At 49.0% G+C, this 17,818-nt stretch overlaps 1 protein-coding gene across 9 annotated transcripts in view; it reads right to left on the bottom strand.

Annotated features, from left to right (window-relative positions):
* GATAD2A (GATA zinc finger domain containing 2A) overlaps positions 1-17,818 on the bottom strand; it is a 105,703-nt gene that overhangs the window by 11,305 nt on the left and 76,580 nt on the right. For all 9 annotated transcript variants that reach the window (XM_024560721.3, XM_024560723.3, XM_024560720.3 and 6 more), the window contains one exon: positions 75-207. In XM_024560721.3, the coding sequence (XP_024416489.1) occupies positions 75-207 (133 nt within the window). The remainder of the gene's footprint in view (positions 1-74; positions 208-17,818) is intronic.

Below are 17,818 nucleotides of genomic sequence, written 5' to 3'. Positions count from 1 at the left end.
AGGCCCCACTGTCAACAGCTGCACTCAGGGATGCCATTGGGTGTGGTGGTCCCTAGGATGGGGACAAGGCTCACCATGAGGGCCTCAGTGCTGGTCTCCTGCAAGGCCTCCTTCGGAAGCCCATTCACCCGCGGGCTCATGGGCTGCTCGTTGTCAGAGAGCACAATCACATCAGGCGAGGGGGCTCTCTTCTCAGACTTCATGTCACTGTGGAGCAGGGACAGTGAATTGTTATCAGAGCACCCTGACTGTGCTGAACACTGTTCCCCAGAGACCGACGCCCACACCCTCCAGGCGCCCAGATTCAAACACTGACAGCAAGGAGGTGGCAGGCACACTGCCCCACTGGTGGCAACTTCTCTCCTTGTGACCTCCCTGACGGCTTCCCTACCATCCACCAAAGCTGCCTTCTCTCACTGTATTTATCATGCAGTACCCAAACCCACCAGTACATGGCTGGGCCCCGCCCAGTTGGGACTGTACTTGGCGCCTGCCTCTGTGTCCCCAGGGGTGAGGACATCTATATGTTGGAGGATGACATGGGCATTTTGGAAAACACCACCACTCCTTTCTCTAAAATGTGGCTAGGTGTTGAATTACAAAAGCTTGACCCTGGATCCTAGCAAAGGCTGCCTGCTGGACAGTCCTTCCTGGGCCGCATGTGGCCCCTTCATCCTTCCAGGGGCAACAAGGCAGTAGAGGCTGCAAGTTTTGAAATAGACTAGAACGGGAAGTACATTTTATCTTGCATATATGGATACTCTTCACCCACCTGGTCTGCTCACAAACTGTTTCCAGTAACTCCCACCCCTGCCCACTACTCTCCTGCCCTCTCACCACAACCCTGCCCACTCCTAAGTACCCTAAGACATATATGCACATCTGAAGCTCTGCTATGGTGTCAATGATCCCACACACAGGACCAAGGCATCCCAGAGACAACACTTCACCCCCAACCAAGAGGCTCCATTTGCTGAGGATACAATGTAAACTTTCCCCTAAGATCTGGCCTCACTCAACACCTGTGTTGAAGAAATTGATTCTTCTTTCCATCAGCAGCAGATCCAACTGTGTCCACTAGGTGGCACTATTGCCCAGAGAACAAACAATGAAGTTAACCAACAGCTCAAAGTTGTCCCACTCCTTTCACCCTATTCCAGCTAAGCAGGGGCAGTTATAGACGGAAAACTGGTGCTTAAGAGCACACTAAACCACCTTTGCTGTTCCTGGAGTGAGCTGCACATTCACAGAGGACCAGATGCTGTGAGCGTTCACTGACTCCTCCAGGACCCTGGACTCCTGCATCCACTCTGGGCCAATCCTAATCCCAACTCCCAGAGCTGTATGGCAGTTGCACCTCAACATTCCCAGATGATCCAACTTAACCAGTACCGCTGCTGGCTGGCCTCACAAGGAACCAGGGAGGGGACAAAAAGGCACCCATTCAAAGATATACAACCCCTCACTGAGGTTATCACCCCCTTTTCTCAAGTCCAGAAACCAGCTGCTGTTCATAAAGTAACCCAGAATGGTCTCACCCTGGCCTCAGCAAACCAAAACAATCAATTCATGAATCACTGCTCTTTCAAGTCTCTCCCTGTCGGCTGCCCATTCGGCCCAAGATCAACTTCCAAGATGATCTCGGGCTCCAATTCCAGGTTTTCTGGATGTGCATACAGACACCAAGCAGATGCAGGGCCCCAGCATAGGAGCTCTGGCACTGGTCCCCACCCAGGTAGGCTCCCAGGTGGCTGCATGCAGGCAGAGCAGCAGCCCAGGCAGAGCCACGTCTAGAGTTAGACTGCAGGCGTTTCCTAAGCTAGTGAGTGCTGAGAGGACTGATCTACAGGGATTTATCACTTTTTATCATCTCATTGAGGGTGTCCTAGGAGGGTAAAATATCTAAAAAAAAAAAAATTGAAATTTGCTTGAGGGAAAAGGGCAGGGTGAGGGACCAAGACCATCTGGAAGTTGAAGCTCCCTGAGATGGCCACTCTGACCACAGCACTACCAGGTCCCATCTTGGACTGACACTAATCAATAACTCATCCAAGAGATGACATCACCTCCCATCAAAGATCACTCAGCATCCCAGCAGGGAGTGTACTTCCTGTATGCTAATCAGGCCACCAAAAAGTCATGTGACAAAGGCATTTCCCTCCCTGGTCATGTGACCCTTTAACTGTGCCTTCCAACGGTGAAAACCATGGCAACAGCCAGTTCTAACCAGTTTGTGACAAGCAGCCTTCATTTTGAGAAGTGAGGTAGGGTTCAGGTGTTGTCAGAAAATGGAGGCACCCAGTTCACCCTGGAGCTGCCAGGCTGGTAGGCACTTCCTGTGTGGTGCACGCCCACAGAGACTGTGTTGTATTACAGTGACTGGGTCACTCCTTCCAAACACAGAGAGGCCACCAGCCCCTCTAGTTTCCAATATAAAAAACTTTCCTACACTCCATCTTTAAAGCAAGGATGCTTCAAGTCTCTCAGTTCCTTCCCAGAGAGTTCTTTTAATTCAGGAAAAAGAATACCTCTTTGACACAGGATAAACATTAACGTGGGCATTCTTTTTAAAAAATTTGTTTTAAATTACAGAACCACTTAGGCCAGGAGAATAAAAGCAGATGAAATCTAGCTCAACGTGCTAGGGGGACGGTGGCATGGCCAGGTATACTGCTTCAGCGCACAGCAGCCGCCTGGGTACTAAGTTGTTTTTGGAAACTACATGATTTCAGGGCAAACCCTGTAAGCCCATCTTACGAACCCTTATGTAAAATATTATGATCAAGAGATTTTTATGTGACCTACAAAAATCCCTGGAAGCAGGCTAGGCTGTTGTCTGTGAAAATGGTCTCACCACCTCCTCCCCTTGGGCAAGCCCCTGGCTAAACCAACATAAAAGCTGTTAACCTGCCAGGAACTTCCTTCAAGTTTTCTGGAGGGAAGACCTGGATTATAAACAATTTACAACAGAATCCAGTACCCACAATGCCAGGCTACTATCCCAGCTTTCACCAGCCAGTGGTCAGTGTTAATATTTAGTGTCTCCCTAGCCCATGCCAGGAAGCCTCATCGAGGGAACACAAACTGTTCTCAGCAGCTCTGACCTTTGTGGTTCTCTGAATGAGCCTGCCTGATGTTGGGGAAGGAGTGCTTCATCTATACTCCTGCATTCATTCATTCATTCACTCACTCCTTATTTGCTGAATGCCCACCTAAGAAGTAGGTGTGGTACCAGACAGTGATGATCAACCCTTGTATATAAGGTGGTTCTGTCCTTAGGATCCAACAAGGGTGGGGGGTGGGGCATAGGGCCACTGCCCTCTACAGCTCAGGAGCAGCTGGGGCAGATTCTCCAGTGGGGCTTGTGGAAATGCGGCATGTCCTAGACTTGCTTGATCTAAGCCTGCATTTTACAAAACCCCTGGGATTCCTGCACACAACAGGGAAGTTGGGGATGACCACAGACCCAATAAGGCCTCAGGACAACAAATTCCTCCTCAGGGCCAGCGGCAGAGAGGCAGACAGGCTCTGTATCTCTCCAGCACAAGAGCTGGGAGCAGAAGCAGGTGGCTGCTAGTTGTGGTTAAAGGTGGGATGGGGAGTTGCTAATCAACACCAGCCTCACCTGTTCCTTCTGCAAACTCCCACCTGGGTCCCAGGACAATCCTCTCACTAGAGCCCATTCACACCTCCCAGGCCACTCAGCCCCACTAGCCTCTATACCCTTGGGCTCATCTTGCCATAGGCTCCTACCTTTACCACCGTTCCCTCCACCAAACTCCCAAGACCCCCTTGTGAGATCCAACTTACACTTCAAGATGCATATCAAACCTTCTGTGTCCTCAGAAGATCCCTGGCTGGCCCAGCCCCGACTCCTGTAGTGTGGTCAGTGTTCCCACAGTATGCATGCCCGCAGACGCCCTTTTAAGCCCTGTCCACTACTGTCCATCCTTGGGTTAGGGAGCCCAGGGCAGAACCTGGGGATCCACTTAAGGGCAGCACAGGCCTGAGTAGAGTCCCCCTGCTGGGACCAGCTTCCTCACCCTCGCTCCAGCAAACTTGTCCAAGGAAGTACCTCTGACTCCACCTTCCCACACAGTGCCAGCATGGCAACCCTGCCCAGTGAGCCCACAGAGTCATTGCCCGTTTGACAGATGGGTTCTCTCAACCCACAGTGGGGACTGCAGGTTGTCACAGAACAGCAGCCAGGGCCCCATGGCCCTACTTGGAGCCTGTCTCCAGAAGGCCTGGGTACTCCAGCTCCCAGTGAGGACCCGGGATGTCCCCAGGGTAACCCAACAAGTAAAGGGCAAAGGGGGGCGGCGGGCAGGCAGCAACCCCTCATGTGATACTATGGACCCAGAAGAGGGCTCCCCATACCTCCCTGAGAGCCAGAGGAAAAGGAATCTCCTCCGAGTGCCACACCAGCCAGGGATGGTAGAGAGGCCACAGGGCCTCCTCCCAGACCCCATGGCCATGCTCACAAAGGCCTATCGTGAGTGGGCACTATACACCAAACTTGCACACTGGGGAAGGGGTTGGGTGTTGCTGTCATGTTCCCACAAAACTGCCTGTGGAGGTTCTGCCTCTTGCAAGATGAGAGGCCTAGAGCAGGACACTTCCCTCTCTGTGCCTCCTTCAAGGATGGGAACAGGGTTTTCTGCCCAGCTGCCCCTCGGAGTTGCTGGGTGAGGCTCAGATACACAAAGAGGCTGTCAGGACAGTCAAAGCTGACCTTTCCTGATGCACTAAGGGGCTGCTCACAATCGGCCACTGGGGTAACATTAAAATATTCTCAAATCTTGGAGGAGCAGGGATAGTAGCTGCTGTGTCCCCGCAGCTAGAGCAGACCTGGTACAGTGGGTACTCAGGCAACAGAGCTGGCACACAACCATTTCCTCCTTTTCCCTGGCACCTGGTTCCAGGATGGGGTCTGTGAGTTCACGAGAAACCCAGGAATACCTGTAGAGTGACTGATAACCTTGCACACATGGGTGATCATGTCCACAGGCACATAGATTCTATGTTGCTAAAGATGTACAAATTCACTTAAAAGGATTTCTGAATTCTGTGTCATTATGTGTCTTTTCAGGAAAGAAGCCCTGGAAGTCCAACCTCTAGCCTATGAGTTCAGGACTTTGGTGGATGTTAAGAGTGAGCCCTAACACTCATGATCAACAAAACCCTGTACAGAGGACCAGTATTCTACCCTGATGAGGCCATCAGTCCAGCCTTGAGAGCTCTTTGGAGGCGGCTCCTTCAAGCTGACCCTCACCTACGCTCACAGCCTGTCTGGTCCTGGACCCAAGACCTGGCCTGGTTTTGTGGCTTGCTCTCTGAACTGCAGGAACATGCAGGAAGCAACGTTGCGAGGTTTCAAGGCAAGGCCGCAGGAACTTTGCAGCTTCCACTTGGGCCCCTAGAGTGAGCACTCCAGGGGTGTCCTGAGTGCACCCTAATGTAAGATGCCAAACCAGCTTTGTGGAAAGAGGGTCTCTGAGGGTCACAGATACAGACACGGAGATGGGCCTAGACATGCCCTGTGAGTGACACAGCCACCGGAGACATCCAGCCCAGCTGACATGGGACTGCAAGGACAAGAGTACAAGAACCAGTGTCCTGCTGGATCAGGCAACCAGCAGACAACTCCACACCACTTTGAACCACTGAGATAATGGGGCCAACAGGGCTAGCCCACACCATGGTAACTCCTTGTCCTCCCCCTCAGAATGTCCCCAAAAGAGGCCATACACCCTAGACACTACCCTAGGAGAGACAAGGGGGTTGGGGGAGAAGAAAAGGTTTTTCCCAGTAACCAACCTTGCTGACTCTCAAAAGCCTCCCAAAGGGACCAGCGCAGAGCAGTTCAGTTCTCTACACATGGGGGCTGTCTGTGGCAGGTACAGACTTGGGATAAGATGGACGTGAAGTTCTGGGAAGACCCAGCAAGAGACCAGAGCTGTCCAACAAAGGGGGTAGGGAAAAAGTCCCACAGGAAAGGAAGGGCCACCCTCAGGCCTGGGAGCCACCAGAGTTTCAAATACCACCTGGAGTGGTACCTGAGTCAAAGCCAGAAGCAATTCCACACGCTTAACCCAGTGAGCATCCCCACCCACCCCACAATTCCAGAAACATTTCTAGGGAAGTCCTATAAGAGAGAAAATAAGAGTTATTACCAGTTCCTGGGTAGTCCTACCACGTGGCACCATCTCACCGGCAGGCCCCTGTGAACTGGACGTCTCAAAAGACACATATTATTGGGACCTTTCACGGCCACCTGGGTGTGGTGGCTATTCACTGGGACCCCATACTCCACCCTCCTTTTCTCAGGGGCGCCAGTGACTCAGACATTCGATGTGATTTGAAAGGAAGCTCTGCTACACAGACACAGACTGTGCCCCAAAGCCCAATTCCTGCCTGCCCTGGCCCAGGGCAGGGGCTGTGGGTGGGGGTGGTGTCTGGTCCCTTCTCGAGATCTTGGAGCCCTGAAACCCACCCACTTCCCACCTCTCTGCTCCCTTCTTGGTATCCACTGCCCCTTCTCCCAGCACTGTAACTTGACACCCAGTTGGCTGGGATATCAGGAGAAAAAAAAAAGCCTGCTTTGTGGAGGCCGGTAAATCAGAACACATTTTGCTTCTTGGTCACAGGGGCCATGGAGGTGAGCAGCTGCAATGGGATTTCTGAAACCCAGCCATTATTCTTCCTGGAAATTTCAGGTCCAACTATCACTCTGGGACTCCATTATAGTATACCCTGCCACAGCTACAGCTGAACATCTCAGGAGAAAAGGAGGGAGCATGTGTGGCCAGGCTCTGGCCTATGAGCTCATTCCCCCTTTACTGCCCCCAGCACAGAGGTGGGCAGTCCCAGGGCACGTGGCAGGAGCAGAGGATTGCTGTGCCCTTAGCAAGGTCAGGGGGCGTCCAGCCTATCTTGCTGGGGGGTTTTCTAGGAAAACAGGAACCCCCAAAAGTCACAAAACCTGGCCAAGGAAGCCAAGAGAACCTCACTGTGACTGGAAGCAGTGATAGAAGCCAGTTTCAGGGGTGTGCAGAGTTGCTGCGAACTGTAGAGAGGACCTCCTTGAGCCAGCAGCTAGCAGTGGCCCCAAGACCCCAACACCAAGTGGCAATGGAGCAGCCAGCAGGGCCAGCTCCCACTCAAGCAGGTCCCTGCAGCAGGACTCAGACAGCTGCCAACCTGTCCAGCCAGGACGCAACAGCACCAGGAAGGTTTAATCAATTCAGCATACTCTGCTCAGAAATTCGGGAAGGGGCACTTGTTAGGAATGACCACAGTCACAGAACAGAGAAGCTGATCTATGTCAGGTTTGGAAAATCACCCAGGACACATACTGATCCTTTACAATGGCCATCTCTGTTACCAACCCTAAATTCCATGCTTCCAAGAAATCTTATCAACTGCCTGTCATCCTGGTCCACAGGTGAAGTCACTCCTGGGAGAGGGAGTGACTTGCTCAGGTCACGTGCCTGTGGCCTACAGAGGGTTATAGGGTTGGACAGGATGGGTTCCATGTGACTTTCAACTCTGATTCCTCTACCTGGGATCACCAAACACTATATTGTGGACTAGATTAAAGGGGGAAAAAAATTTTAAGATTTTAATTCTCACCCGAGGATATTTTTAATTGATTCTAGAGAGAGAGGAATGGGGGGGAGGGGGAGAGAGAGAGGGACAGAGAAACATCTATGTGAGAAACAATTGATTGGCTGCCTCCCATACTTGCCCACACCAGGGACTGAACCCACAACCTAGGTATGTGCCCTGACTGGGAATTGAACCCGTAACCTTTTGATGTATGGGACAATGCTCCAACCAACTGAGCCACACCAGCTGGGGCAGAAAATGTTTTCATTTATACTTGAAGGATCCTAGACAGCAAGCAGCACCTGCATTATCACGTCTCTGAGGTGACAAAGAGATGACAGTGTGGAACACATACATGGGATCCTTGAACTTGACTGGGAAACAACTCTCACTACACATGGACCACCATCTGCCTGACAAAACTGGGTAGGGTTCTGACACTTAGGAATCCAGGCTCCCCAAGGGCAAGGGCCCTGGAAGAGTGAAAGAAAAACAAACGTCGAATGCAGACTGTTGGCCACAGCATCAATGCTAGCCTTCCTCTGGTCCCCTAACTACACGCCAGGCCAATCTTCCACCAGGGAGGACGTGATGAGAACCCAGGAGCACTCTCTAGCTCAAAGAGACTACGGCCGTCAAATGAACCCAAACGCACCAGCTTCCTCACCAACATACGGCAAGAGTAACCTGTTTGTAGGTGAAAACCACACACAAGAAACATCACTTTCCAGCGTGCAATGACCACAAACTTTTGTGATCAATGGAAAGTGCATGCTTTGCCTCAAAGTTTCCTGTCCCCCTTAAATACCAATTTGAAACTGCTGGATCATCCACTACCTTCCACTGGCAAATCCTTTCAGGGTCAGCTGTCCCCCAACCCCCGACAGACCTGCTCCAGCTGCTCTGAGTCCAGCAGCCACAGGACTCCACACAGGTCAGCCACCCAGGTCATACAGGAGGACCAGGGGGGCTGGATGCACCTCTGCCAGGAAGCTGGCCCCAAACCTCAATTAGCCTTGGTTTCTTCACATGAAGAATGGACGACACTAACCTCAAGGAGGTGTCATGATATGTAAAAAGATACAAAAAACATGTTATCTCCACCTCTTTTCTAGATCCTCCCAGAATGCAATTTGCACACTCAGAGCAGCCCATCACTTTTTATGCTCTGAATTGACTCATCTGGCTCCCGCCCTGCAATCGAATGTCCCTGGGGACAAGGTCCCAGAGGCTGAGGGCTTCTCTTCCTTCCACTGTCTGACCCCAACAGGCCATCAACCACTGTGCTGCCTGAGACACCGGCACAGAGCCCTACCAGGCATCCTGGCTCTGCTCATGCTGAACAGCAGGAACAGCCCGACTGTGATCCTCTGCATGGCTCTGAGCCACTAGCAGTCCCCTGCGTGGTATGCAGGATCCCTCCAGGGGCTCTGCCAGGTTGTTGCAACACTGAGACAACATCTGTCTTTTTCGCCAAGTTGGGAAAGCAGTGCCAAACTGTGCCACGAGTTAGTGTTGTCATACTACGGGCAACACCCTTACAAAGAAGGGAAGTTATTGATTGTACTAAACCTCAGCTCGAGAGTCCGTGTCTTTTTAACATTCTGTGACCAAATAAAGTATTCCTGCTATCTGAAGGAAAGACTGGCAGACACACAGTGATTATTCAAGCTTGGATGTTTAGCAGCCATTTTCTCCAAAATGGTCAAAACAAAACCTGCTGCTCCAAGGCAAAACCACCACCGGTATTTGTCACTAATGATAAAGTCTGAGCTTCCCCCTTAAGCAAAATAGAGAATTTTGGAAAATTTGTGTTTGCCACTGTGAGTCCAACAGCTTCCCAACCTATCAGAGATTAACTAATCTGATTCTGCAATACCGAAAATGAAATGTGTCAGTACAGTTGACCCCTGAACAACTCAGGGGTTAAGGGCACTGACCCCGCCCAGTCAAAAACCCACACGTAACTTTTGATTTCCAAAAACTTTAACTACTAATAGTCTGCTGATGACTGGATGCCATACAGACAACAGTCAATTAACACTTATTCTGTATGTTATATGTATCATATACTGTATTCTTACAATAAAGACAGAAGTAAAGAAAAAGTCAAGAAAATCCTAAGGAAAAGGCATTTATAGCACTGAACATTATTTAATGAAAAACATCTGTGTTTACACCTGGCTGGCGTAGCTCAGTGGATTGAGCGTGGGTTGCAAACTAAAGGATCACTGCTTCGATTCCCAGGCAGGGCACATGCCTAGGTTGCGGGCCAGGTCCCCAGTGGGGGTCATGTGAGAGGCAACCACACATTCATATTTCTCTCCCTTTCTTTCTCCCTCCCTTCCCCTCTCTAAAAATAAATAAATAAAATGTTAAAAGAAAAAAGAAAAAAGAAAAACATCCATGTTTAAGTGGATCCACACAGTGCAAGCCCATGCTGTTCAAGGATCAACTGTATTGGAAAGATCTCAATAACTAAGTGAACTATTATTTTCTAATGTTCAATGGTACCACAAAAGTCAAATATGAGTAAAAAGCCATTCACGGGGAGAATAGAAAAATCTCCCAGGCAGAAAAATATAAAATTTGTGCAGATGCTGCACCCTGGAAAAGGGGTAATGGGACTCCATACCCTTAGGTATGGGCTGTAAATAGTGACTTCCTTCCAAAAGAGACAGCATGAAAAAATGGAAGATAGCATCTTCCCAGGAGACACTTGACAGACACCACCTCAGCTAGAGAATCAAGCTAAATGTCAGAGAAAGGTCACACTGATGGCATGTGCCCTGAACACAATGTACTGAGAAGGGCACCTGACCTCTGTGGTCCTCCCTGCCCCCTATACACCCATCCCCCCAGTACAACCATGAGAGAAACACCAGCAAATCCCACCCGAGGGTATTCCATAAAACACTTCACCAGTTCTCAACACTGTCAGTGTCATCAAACCAATAAAGTCTGAGAAACTGCCTCAGCCCAGAGGAGCCTAAGAAATCCAAATGTAACATGGGTGCCGGAACAGAAAAAGTAAAGAGGAGGAAATCTGAATAATTATAAACTTTGGTTAATAGTAACATATGGGTGTTGGGTTCCACAGTAACCTATTAACAATGGGGAGACTGGGGTAGGATGTACAGAAAGAATCTTTGCAACTTTTCTGTAAATCTAAAATGATCCTAAAATTAAGAGTTTATTTTTTAAAAAATATTATTCTGTTCAAAGTGTTAGAAAGATTGATGGACTTTAATATAATGAGTACGAGAAGTTCACTAAAGAGGCTTCAGAGTCATCTGAAGTGCACCTGTTAGGGAGAGGCCACTTTGTGTTTTGGTGTCTCACTAAAGGAAGAAATACACAATTATCCAAAAAGACTACCCAAACACACCACCGCGATCCAGTTGCTTTTCTGTGTGAAGCTGGGTTTTCTTCACGTGCTTCAGCCCTAACAACATATTACAAGAAACTGGACACAGAAAAGATATGAGAATCCAACTGTCTACTTGCTACAGCAAGTATTAAAGAAATCTGCAAAATAGTTCTCATAAAAAAATGTTACTTATGCTATCACGTGATAATGGGTTTACTATTGTCATCTTTAAATGAACTAGTAAGTATTGTCAACAGATATTATCACACAATCTAATATTCTTTGGGTCCTAGAGATGGTAAAGGGGCCATGCCAGTGCTTATGGCGAAGGCTCCTGAGTGGAGTCTTCCTGACATGTGAACTTTCTCTTGCTGCCAAAGCTGTATTTTGAAAAGTGAGAGGTACTAAAAATTTAATAGGATTCACCCCACATGTATGCCATAATTTCCTTATAAAATCTAATTAGCCCTAGCTGATGTGGCTGGATTGAGTGCCGGCCTGAGAACCTAAGGGTCCCTGGTTTGATTCCTGGTCAGGGCACATGCCTGGGTTGCAAGCCAGGTCCCCAGTAGGGGATGCACAAGAAGCAACCAACCACACATTGATGTTTCCCTCCTTCTCTTTCTTCCACCCTTCCCCTCTCGCATTCCAATTTCTGGGCTGTTAGCTCCCTATAAGTGCCACCAGGACTGTTCTGTCCCACACTGCCCACAGTCACTGCCTAGTGCTCCTGAAAGGAGGAAACGCTGCATGCTTGGACGGGTCATTCTCCTCAGCTCGGCATTCTATTAATGCTGCTTTTGAGAGCTATCAAGGCTCGGCCTTGAGAAACACTGCAGCCACCAGGTCTCAGTCCCACTAAAACCTGAAGCTTTGCAATGCGGTTACACAACTACTTTTTAAAATAAAGTGTATTTTATTATGTTATTAGTTGTCCCAGTTTTCCCCCTTTGCGCCCCCCCTCCAGGTACCCCCATTACCCCCAGCAATCCCCTCCTTCTTAGTTCATGTCCATGGGTCATACATATAAGTTCTTTGGCTTCTCCATTTCCTATACTATGCTTAACCTCCCTCTGTCTATTTGGTACCTAATCATTATGCTTTCTTACTCCCTGTACCTTTTCCCCCATTCGCCCCCCACCCCTCCCCGCTGATAACCCTTCCATGCGTGCTCCATTTCTATGACTCTGTTCCTGTTCTAGTTGTTTGCTTCGTTTGTTTTTTATAGATTCCCTTGTTGATAGTTGTGAGTTTGTTGTCATTTTACTGTTCCTAGTTTTGATCTTTTTCTTAGCTAAGACCCTTTAACATTTCATATAATAAGGGCTTGGTGATGAACTCCTTTAGCTTTACCTTGTCTGGGAGGCACTTTATCTGCCCTTCCATTCCAAATGATAGCTTTGCTGGATAGAATAATCATGGATGTAGGTCCTTGCTTTTTATCTCTTCGAATACTTCTTGCCAGTCCCTTCCTGCCTATAAGGTCTCTTTTGAGAAATCAGCTGATAGCCTTATGGGAACTCCTTTGTAGGTAACTCTCTCCTTTCCTCTTGCTGCTTTTAAGATATTCTCTTATATTTAACTTTTGGCATTTTAAAATTATGTGTCTTGGTGTGCGGTCCTTTTTGGGTCCAACTTGTTTAGAGCTTCCTAGACTTGTATGTCTATTTCCTTTGCCAAATTGGGGAAGTTTTCTTTCATTATTTTTTCAATTAACTTTTCGATTTCTTGCTCTTCCTCTTCTCCTTCCAGCACCCCTATGATTCAGATGGTGGTATGTTTAAAGTTGTCCCAGATATTCTTAAGCCTCTCATTTTTTCAAGTTCATTTCTCCTTTCTGTCCTGGTTGAATGTTAATTTCTCCCTTTTGTTCCAAACTGTTGATTTGAACCCCAGCTTTCTTCTCTTCACAGTTAGTTTTCTGTATATTTTTCTTCATTTCACTTTGTATAGCCTTTAATTCTTCCTTTATTTTGTGGTCATAATCTATTTCTCTGAGCATCCTGATCACCAGTGTTTTGAACCCTGCATCTGATAGTTTAGCTATCTCCATGTCGCTTAGTTCTTTTTATGGAGTTTTCTATAAAACTCCATAAAATAGGTTGGTTTGTTCTTTCATTTGGGCCATGTTTGTCTCCTCAACTTGGCAGCCTCCCTATGTTTCTATGTATTAGGTAGAGCTGCTTTGACTCCCCGTGTCAGCATACCTTTTACACTATAAGGGGCGGAGCCCAAGGTATTCACCAGGGCAGTAACCTACTTTGGGGCACTGTGGGGGGGGGGGGGGGGGGGGGCGAGAGGTCAGAGAGGGAACAGTACCACTTGATCAGATCTTGCCCCATTTCCAGTCACTTCCCCCACTTCCCAAAAGCAAGTGGCGCCCTTCTAGCTGCTGCTCTAGTGCTGATTCCCAGGAGTGGGTAAGTTTGTGAACTAGGACCTTGTGGGCCCTTTAAACCTACTCTCCTAAGAGACCGGTAGTTTCTTTGGCCTCCCCAACTCCCACTAGTTTTTACAGCCAGCAGTTATGAGGCTTTATATTCCTGGCACTGGCACCCTGGGCTATGTGGTCTGGCCTGGGGCTGGGACACTCACTCCCCAGTTGTCTCTCCTGCTCTGCCGGCTGCAGCCACTGCCTTGCCGCTGCCTCACCATGTCACACCGAGTCCTCTCTGCCCCACCTACCCATCTGGATAAATGTTTCTTCTTTAAATGCTTGGTTGTCAAGACTGCCATAGAGTTAGATTTTCTGGTAGTTCTGGATGTTTTTTGTTTTTAGATTGGTTGTTATCTTTCTTAAGGTTGTGTGAGGAGGCAAAATGAGTTTACCTATGCCTCCATCTTGGCCAGAAGTCCACACCACAACTACTTTTAAGATCAAGCTCTAAAAATAAGCAGATTTATGTCTTGGGACCCAAGGAAGGGGACACGCAGGAAGGGCGTATATGTCTCTTATCTCTTCACGCCTCACACTCCCCACCTCCTCTCTTATCCTGCCCCCAGGTGGGCACCTCCACAGCAGTGGCACTGAAACTGCCTTGGCCAAAGGGAACTCAGTGTCTCCAAAGGCAGCTGACCCCGCCTGGCTGTGCATGTCATTCACCTTCCTTCCACAGGGGCCTGTGGCCCTCCACATACTCTCCTCTCCTTTATTCTTGGACACCCATGAGTCCCATGGCTCCTTCCCATCACTACTGTGACAAACTTTGCTGAACGATGCCAGGAGCTTCTGAGGCTCAAGAATGACCCAACCTTGATTCACAGGAGACAATGGGCTCCAAGTATGGAGTAAACTATCCTGGGTCACGTGGCAGTGAATGGAATCAGGTTGCACGATACCCTCATTCGTTTTCTATCACCTGCTGCACCACCCTCAAGCTCATAAAGTATAATTCACATGCGTATCTTCTTGAGGGAAAAAGCTTGGCAATCTCTTATAAACAGGCCAGCTCTGCTTTTCCTCCAGGACATTGAGAAAATGCTCCTCTCCTGGTGGAACCCCTTGAGAGGTCCCAGGAATTCACTCATTTCCACCTGTTCTACACACAGGCAGGCCCCCTTCATCTTATTCCTTTACCAGGTTAGGTGGCTTTGAGGTACAGGGTAGGATCCCTCAGCTCAAGTGCTCTGGCCAGTGCACTTCCCACCCCCACCTTCCATTTTGGTTAAAGTTCTGGTACAACTGCTCTTAACACTGCAGAGAAATTAGCTACAAGATACAAAGCAGTGTACATAAGAAAGTTTTAGTCAGCCCAGTGGAGGGCTGATCACAGACCCTCTCTCACATATGCCTGCAAATAGAACGCTTCACTGACCTGCAAACACACCCAGGGCACGGGTTACAGGTTGAGGAGCCTGTCAACATGTGACAAAGCACTAGCAGAAATACATGCTGTGGCGAAGTATCAGAAACTGCACTGCAGAATTACACCAAATAATTTCAAAATATTCTGCAAATCTGCTTAACTCACATATGTGTGAATAGCTGACTGCTTAAAGATAAGCACTTAGGATGCTTACCATGATGGCTATGCACAGGGGCTGCCACACAGGACATCCCCAGAAGGTTCACACTGTCCAATGAGAAACCACCCCGTCCATGGCCAGAGGAGGGTGCCATAAAGGCAACAGAAAAGTGGCAATGACAATGTGCACCAGACTGGCTCACACTTTGCTCAGTGTGGGCTGACTCCCTTTAGAAGAAACAAGACATCCAGAATCTGTCTCCCTGATGCCCCAAAATAATCTAATGACTTTTTGAAGTACAGATGAAACCCTCAAATTTCAATTATTTCAAACCTGGAATAAGATATGGTCGAGAATAAAGGCAGGTGGACAGAGAGAGAACTGAGATGAGGAGCCCGAAGGGCAAGGAAGAGGCAGAGAATGAGGAGGAGATGAAGAGGCGTCATGCAGTTTTGCAGGTGGCAGCTGAGGCAGGGAAGGGAGCACAAAACTAGGAAACGACTTCCAAAGGAACATACCTCTCAGTTCCCATGTGCTGAACACGCTAAGAAATGCAAGCAGGCTAAGATTTCCAGTTGGAGCTGATGGAGCAGCTCCCTCAGACTGCCCCAGGCTCTCCTGGAAGTTGCCCAGCAGAGAATCAGTAGTGAAAGGCAGCAGCCGGCCCACAACAGGTGCTGGGGAGGGGCTGGGCTTCAAAGAGTCTCTCAGGGTGCTGCAGTCCCAACTCAAGTGATGGTCAGGTGGAAGGAACAGGCTTCTGGCTGCAGGACTTCCCCAGCTCTCACACAAGACAGGGAGGTCAATCCCTGTGAGGAAGACTGCAGAAGAACCAGGGTGAGGGCCATACCCACACCTACTGGGCTATGGGAGAACCAGGGCCCTTTCCCAAGCCATCACGCCCACAGCTGTGTAACATTCAACCAACTCACTCAAGGATGCACATTCCAGCAGACAGCTGGCTGGCAGGCCAGGCGCAGCTGCAGTGGGGCATGGTACTGAGAACAGAGTGGGTGGGAGCTCAGGTCTGCACATGGCAGGCAAGGACTCCCACCACCACTAGGCAGGCAGCCAGTGCAGCAATGACCCCCCTTCTGTCACCAAGGGGAAAAGAATAATGGTTATATAAGCAGACCTGGACCTGGACCCTCTCTGGAGACCCACTGACTAAAATTGTAAAGACTGAAGACACCAAGTGAGAATGAAGTAGGCAGCCCCCCATACCTGAATTAGTAAAAAGGCCTAGACATTTTCAAAGAAAGGACTGGTAATTTCTTCAAAACAACACACACCAACCCCCTGACCCAATATATAATCCAACCTACAGGTATTTAGCGAGAGAAATGAGGATCAACATCCCTGTGAGGACTTCTGCAGGAATGATCACAGTAGCTGTGCTCACCCAGCCCTGGTCTACAGACAGGTGAGCGGACAACTGCATATCCATGCAGGAGTTGCTCAACAAAACACTCACAGATACAGAACACAAATGAATCTCAAAGCACACGGAGAGAAGTCAGACTCCCCCAAGCACACACTGTCTGAGGAGATTTTAGTCTAGAGAGGAAGAGTGCACCCAGTCAGGGAGGGCAGGACATGCGTGGAGGACTTGAGGGAATTTTCTGGGGTCATGGCAAGGTTCTGCATCCTGCTAAGGCTTTGGATGACATAGATGGAAACATGTGCAAGCTGCACCAGGAGAGACTCATACCGTGTGCAATCATGTTACCTCCTGCCAGGGCAGGCACCGCCAGTGTTTACTTTATCTTTCCCCTCCCAAGAGGCCACTTGTAAAGAGTGTCACCCAAACAACAAAAACTCTATGACCCACAGAGGCATTTTAGGTCGTGGAAACCTTTTTCTGCCCATTGCTACACAGCACAGAACAGGCTACCCACACACCCTTACATTACAGACAAATGGCTGCACTACCATGTTACTTTCAGATTCATTTTTGCTTTGGAAGAAGACCTGGGTGTTAACATGCACACGAATGATGTGCTCACACATATAACTCTCAGCACTGTGGGTCACCAAGCCCTGTCTTAATTCCAAATGACCGGCCAACGAGATCCCTGGGCAAGAAAGAGGTGACTGGTTTCTACACAGATGTGTCACCCTCATTACTCCATTGGTGAATGCCAAAGTCTCAGAAGAAAGATGAGACAGTGATTTTTGTCATCAAGGATACCAGCTTCAACAAAGATGCCCTGCTTTGCAGGCCCAGTAAACAGACATTTTTAGTGCATGCTACAGTCTGTTAGAACTTCCAAGTACTTGACCAGGGAGGTGAAAAGCCAGAAAAACAAAAGCCAATTAACATCTCTAAGGGTTTAGGATGCAACTGCCAGCTCCCATTAGGTCATTGGTAGGCATAGTAGCCCTTCCCACCCACACCACACAGGGGACAAGCCCTTGGTCCGAGTGAAGCCCAACCCACAGCTAATGAGATGCATGATGCAATGCGGGGAGGGGAGAGAGCTGGGAGATAGAAGGCTGCCTCAAGGCCACACATCCCCAACGGGAGCCAGGATAGGCAGTCACCAGAACACCTGTGCCACATCCAAGGGCCACGTGGCAAGCTATTAAGAAGAGGAAATGGGGCTCCTGTGTTTCCTCCCAGGTGAAATGAGGAAGTAGCGATGGTCTGCGCAGACACCCAGTGACTTCTACTCCCCTTGAGCCACTCTCTCAAAAGTCTCCCCCAAACCTTTCCATGTTCTTTCATAATATGGCACCCCAGAAAGCATGATCAGATCACTCCTGTCCCCAGGACCAGCCTGTCACAGAGTTGGCGTCTCAGAAAAAGGCACACACACACGAACACGTTTTCAGTGAAACATGGAGGTGGCTGTTCATGGAACTCCAATC

The sequence above is a fragment of the Desmodus rotundus genome, chromosome 9 (assembly GCF_022682495.2).
Source record: "Desmodus rotundus isolate HL8 chromosome 9, HLdesRot8A.1, whole genome shotgun sequence".
Lineage (NCBI taxonomy): Eukaryota > Metazoa > Chordata > Mammalia > Chiroptera > Phyllostomidae > Desmodus > Desmodus rotundus.
Note: the sequence above shows the minus strand (reverse complement) of the source record. Positions and strands in the feature narration are given on the sequence as shown.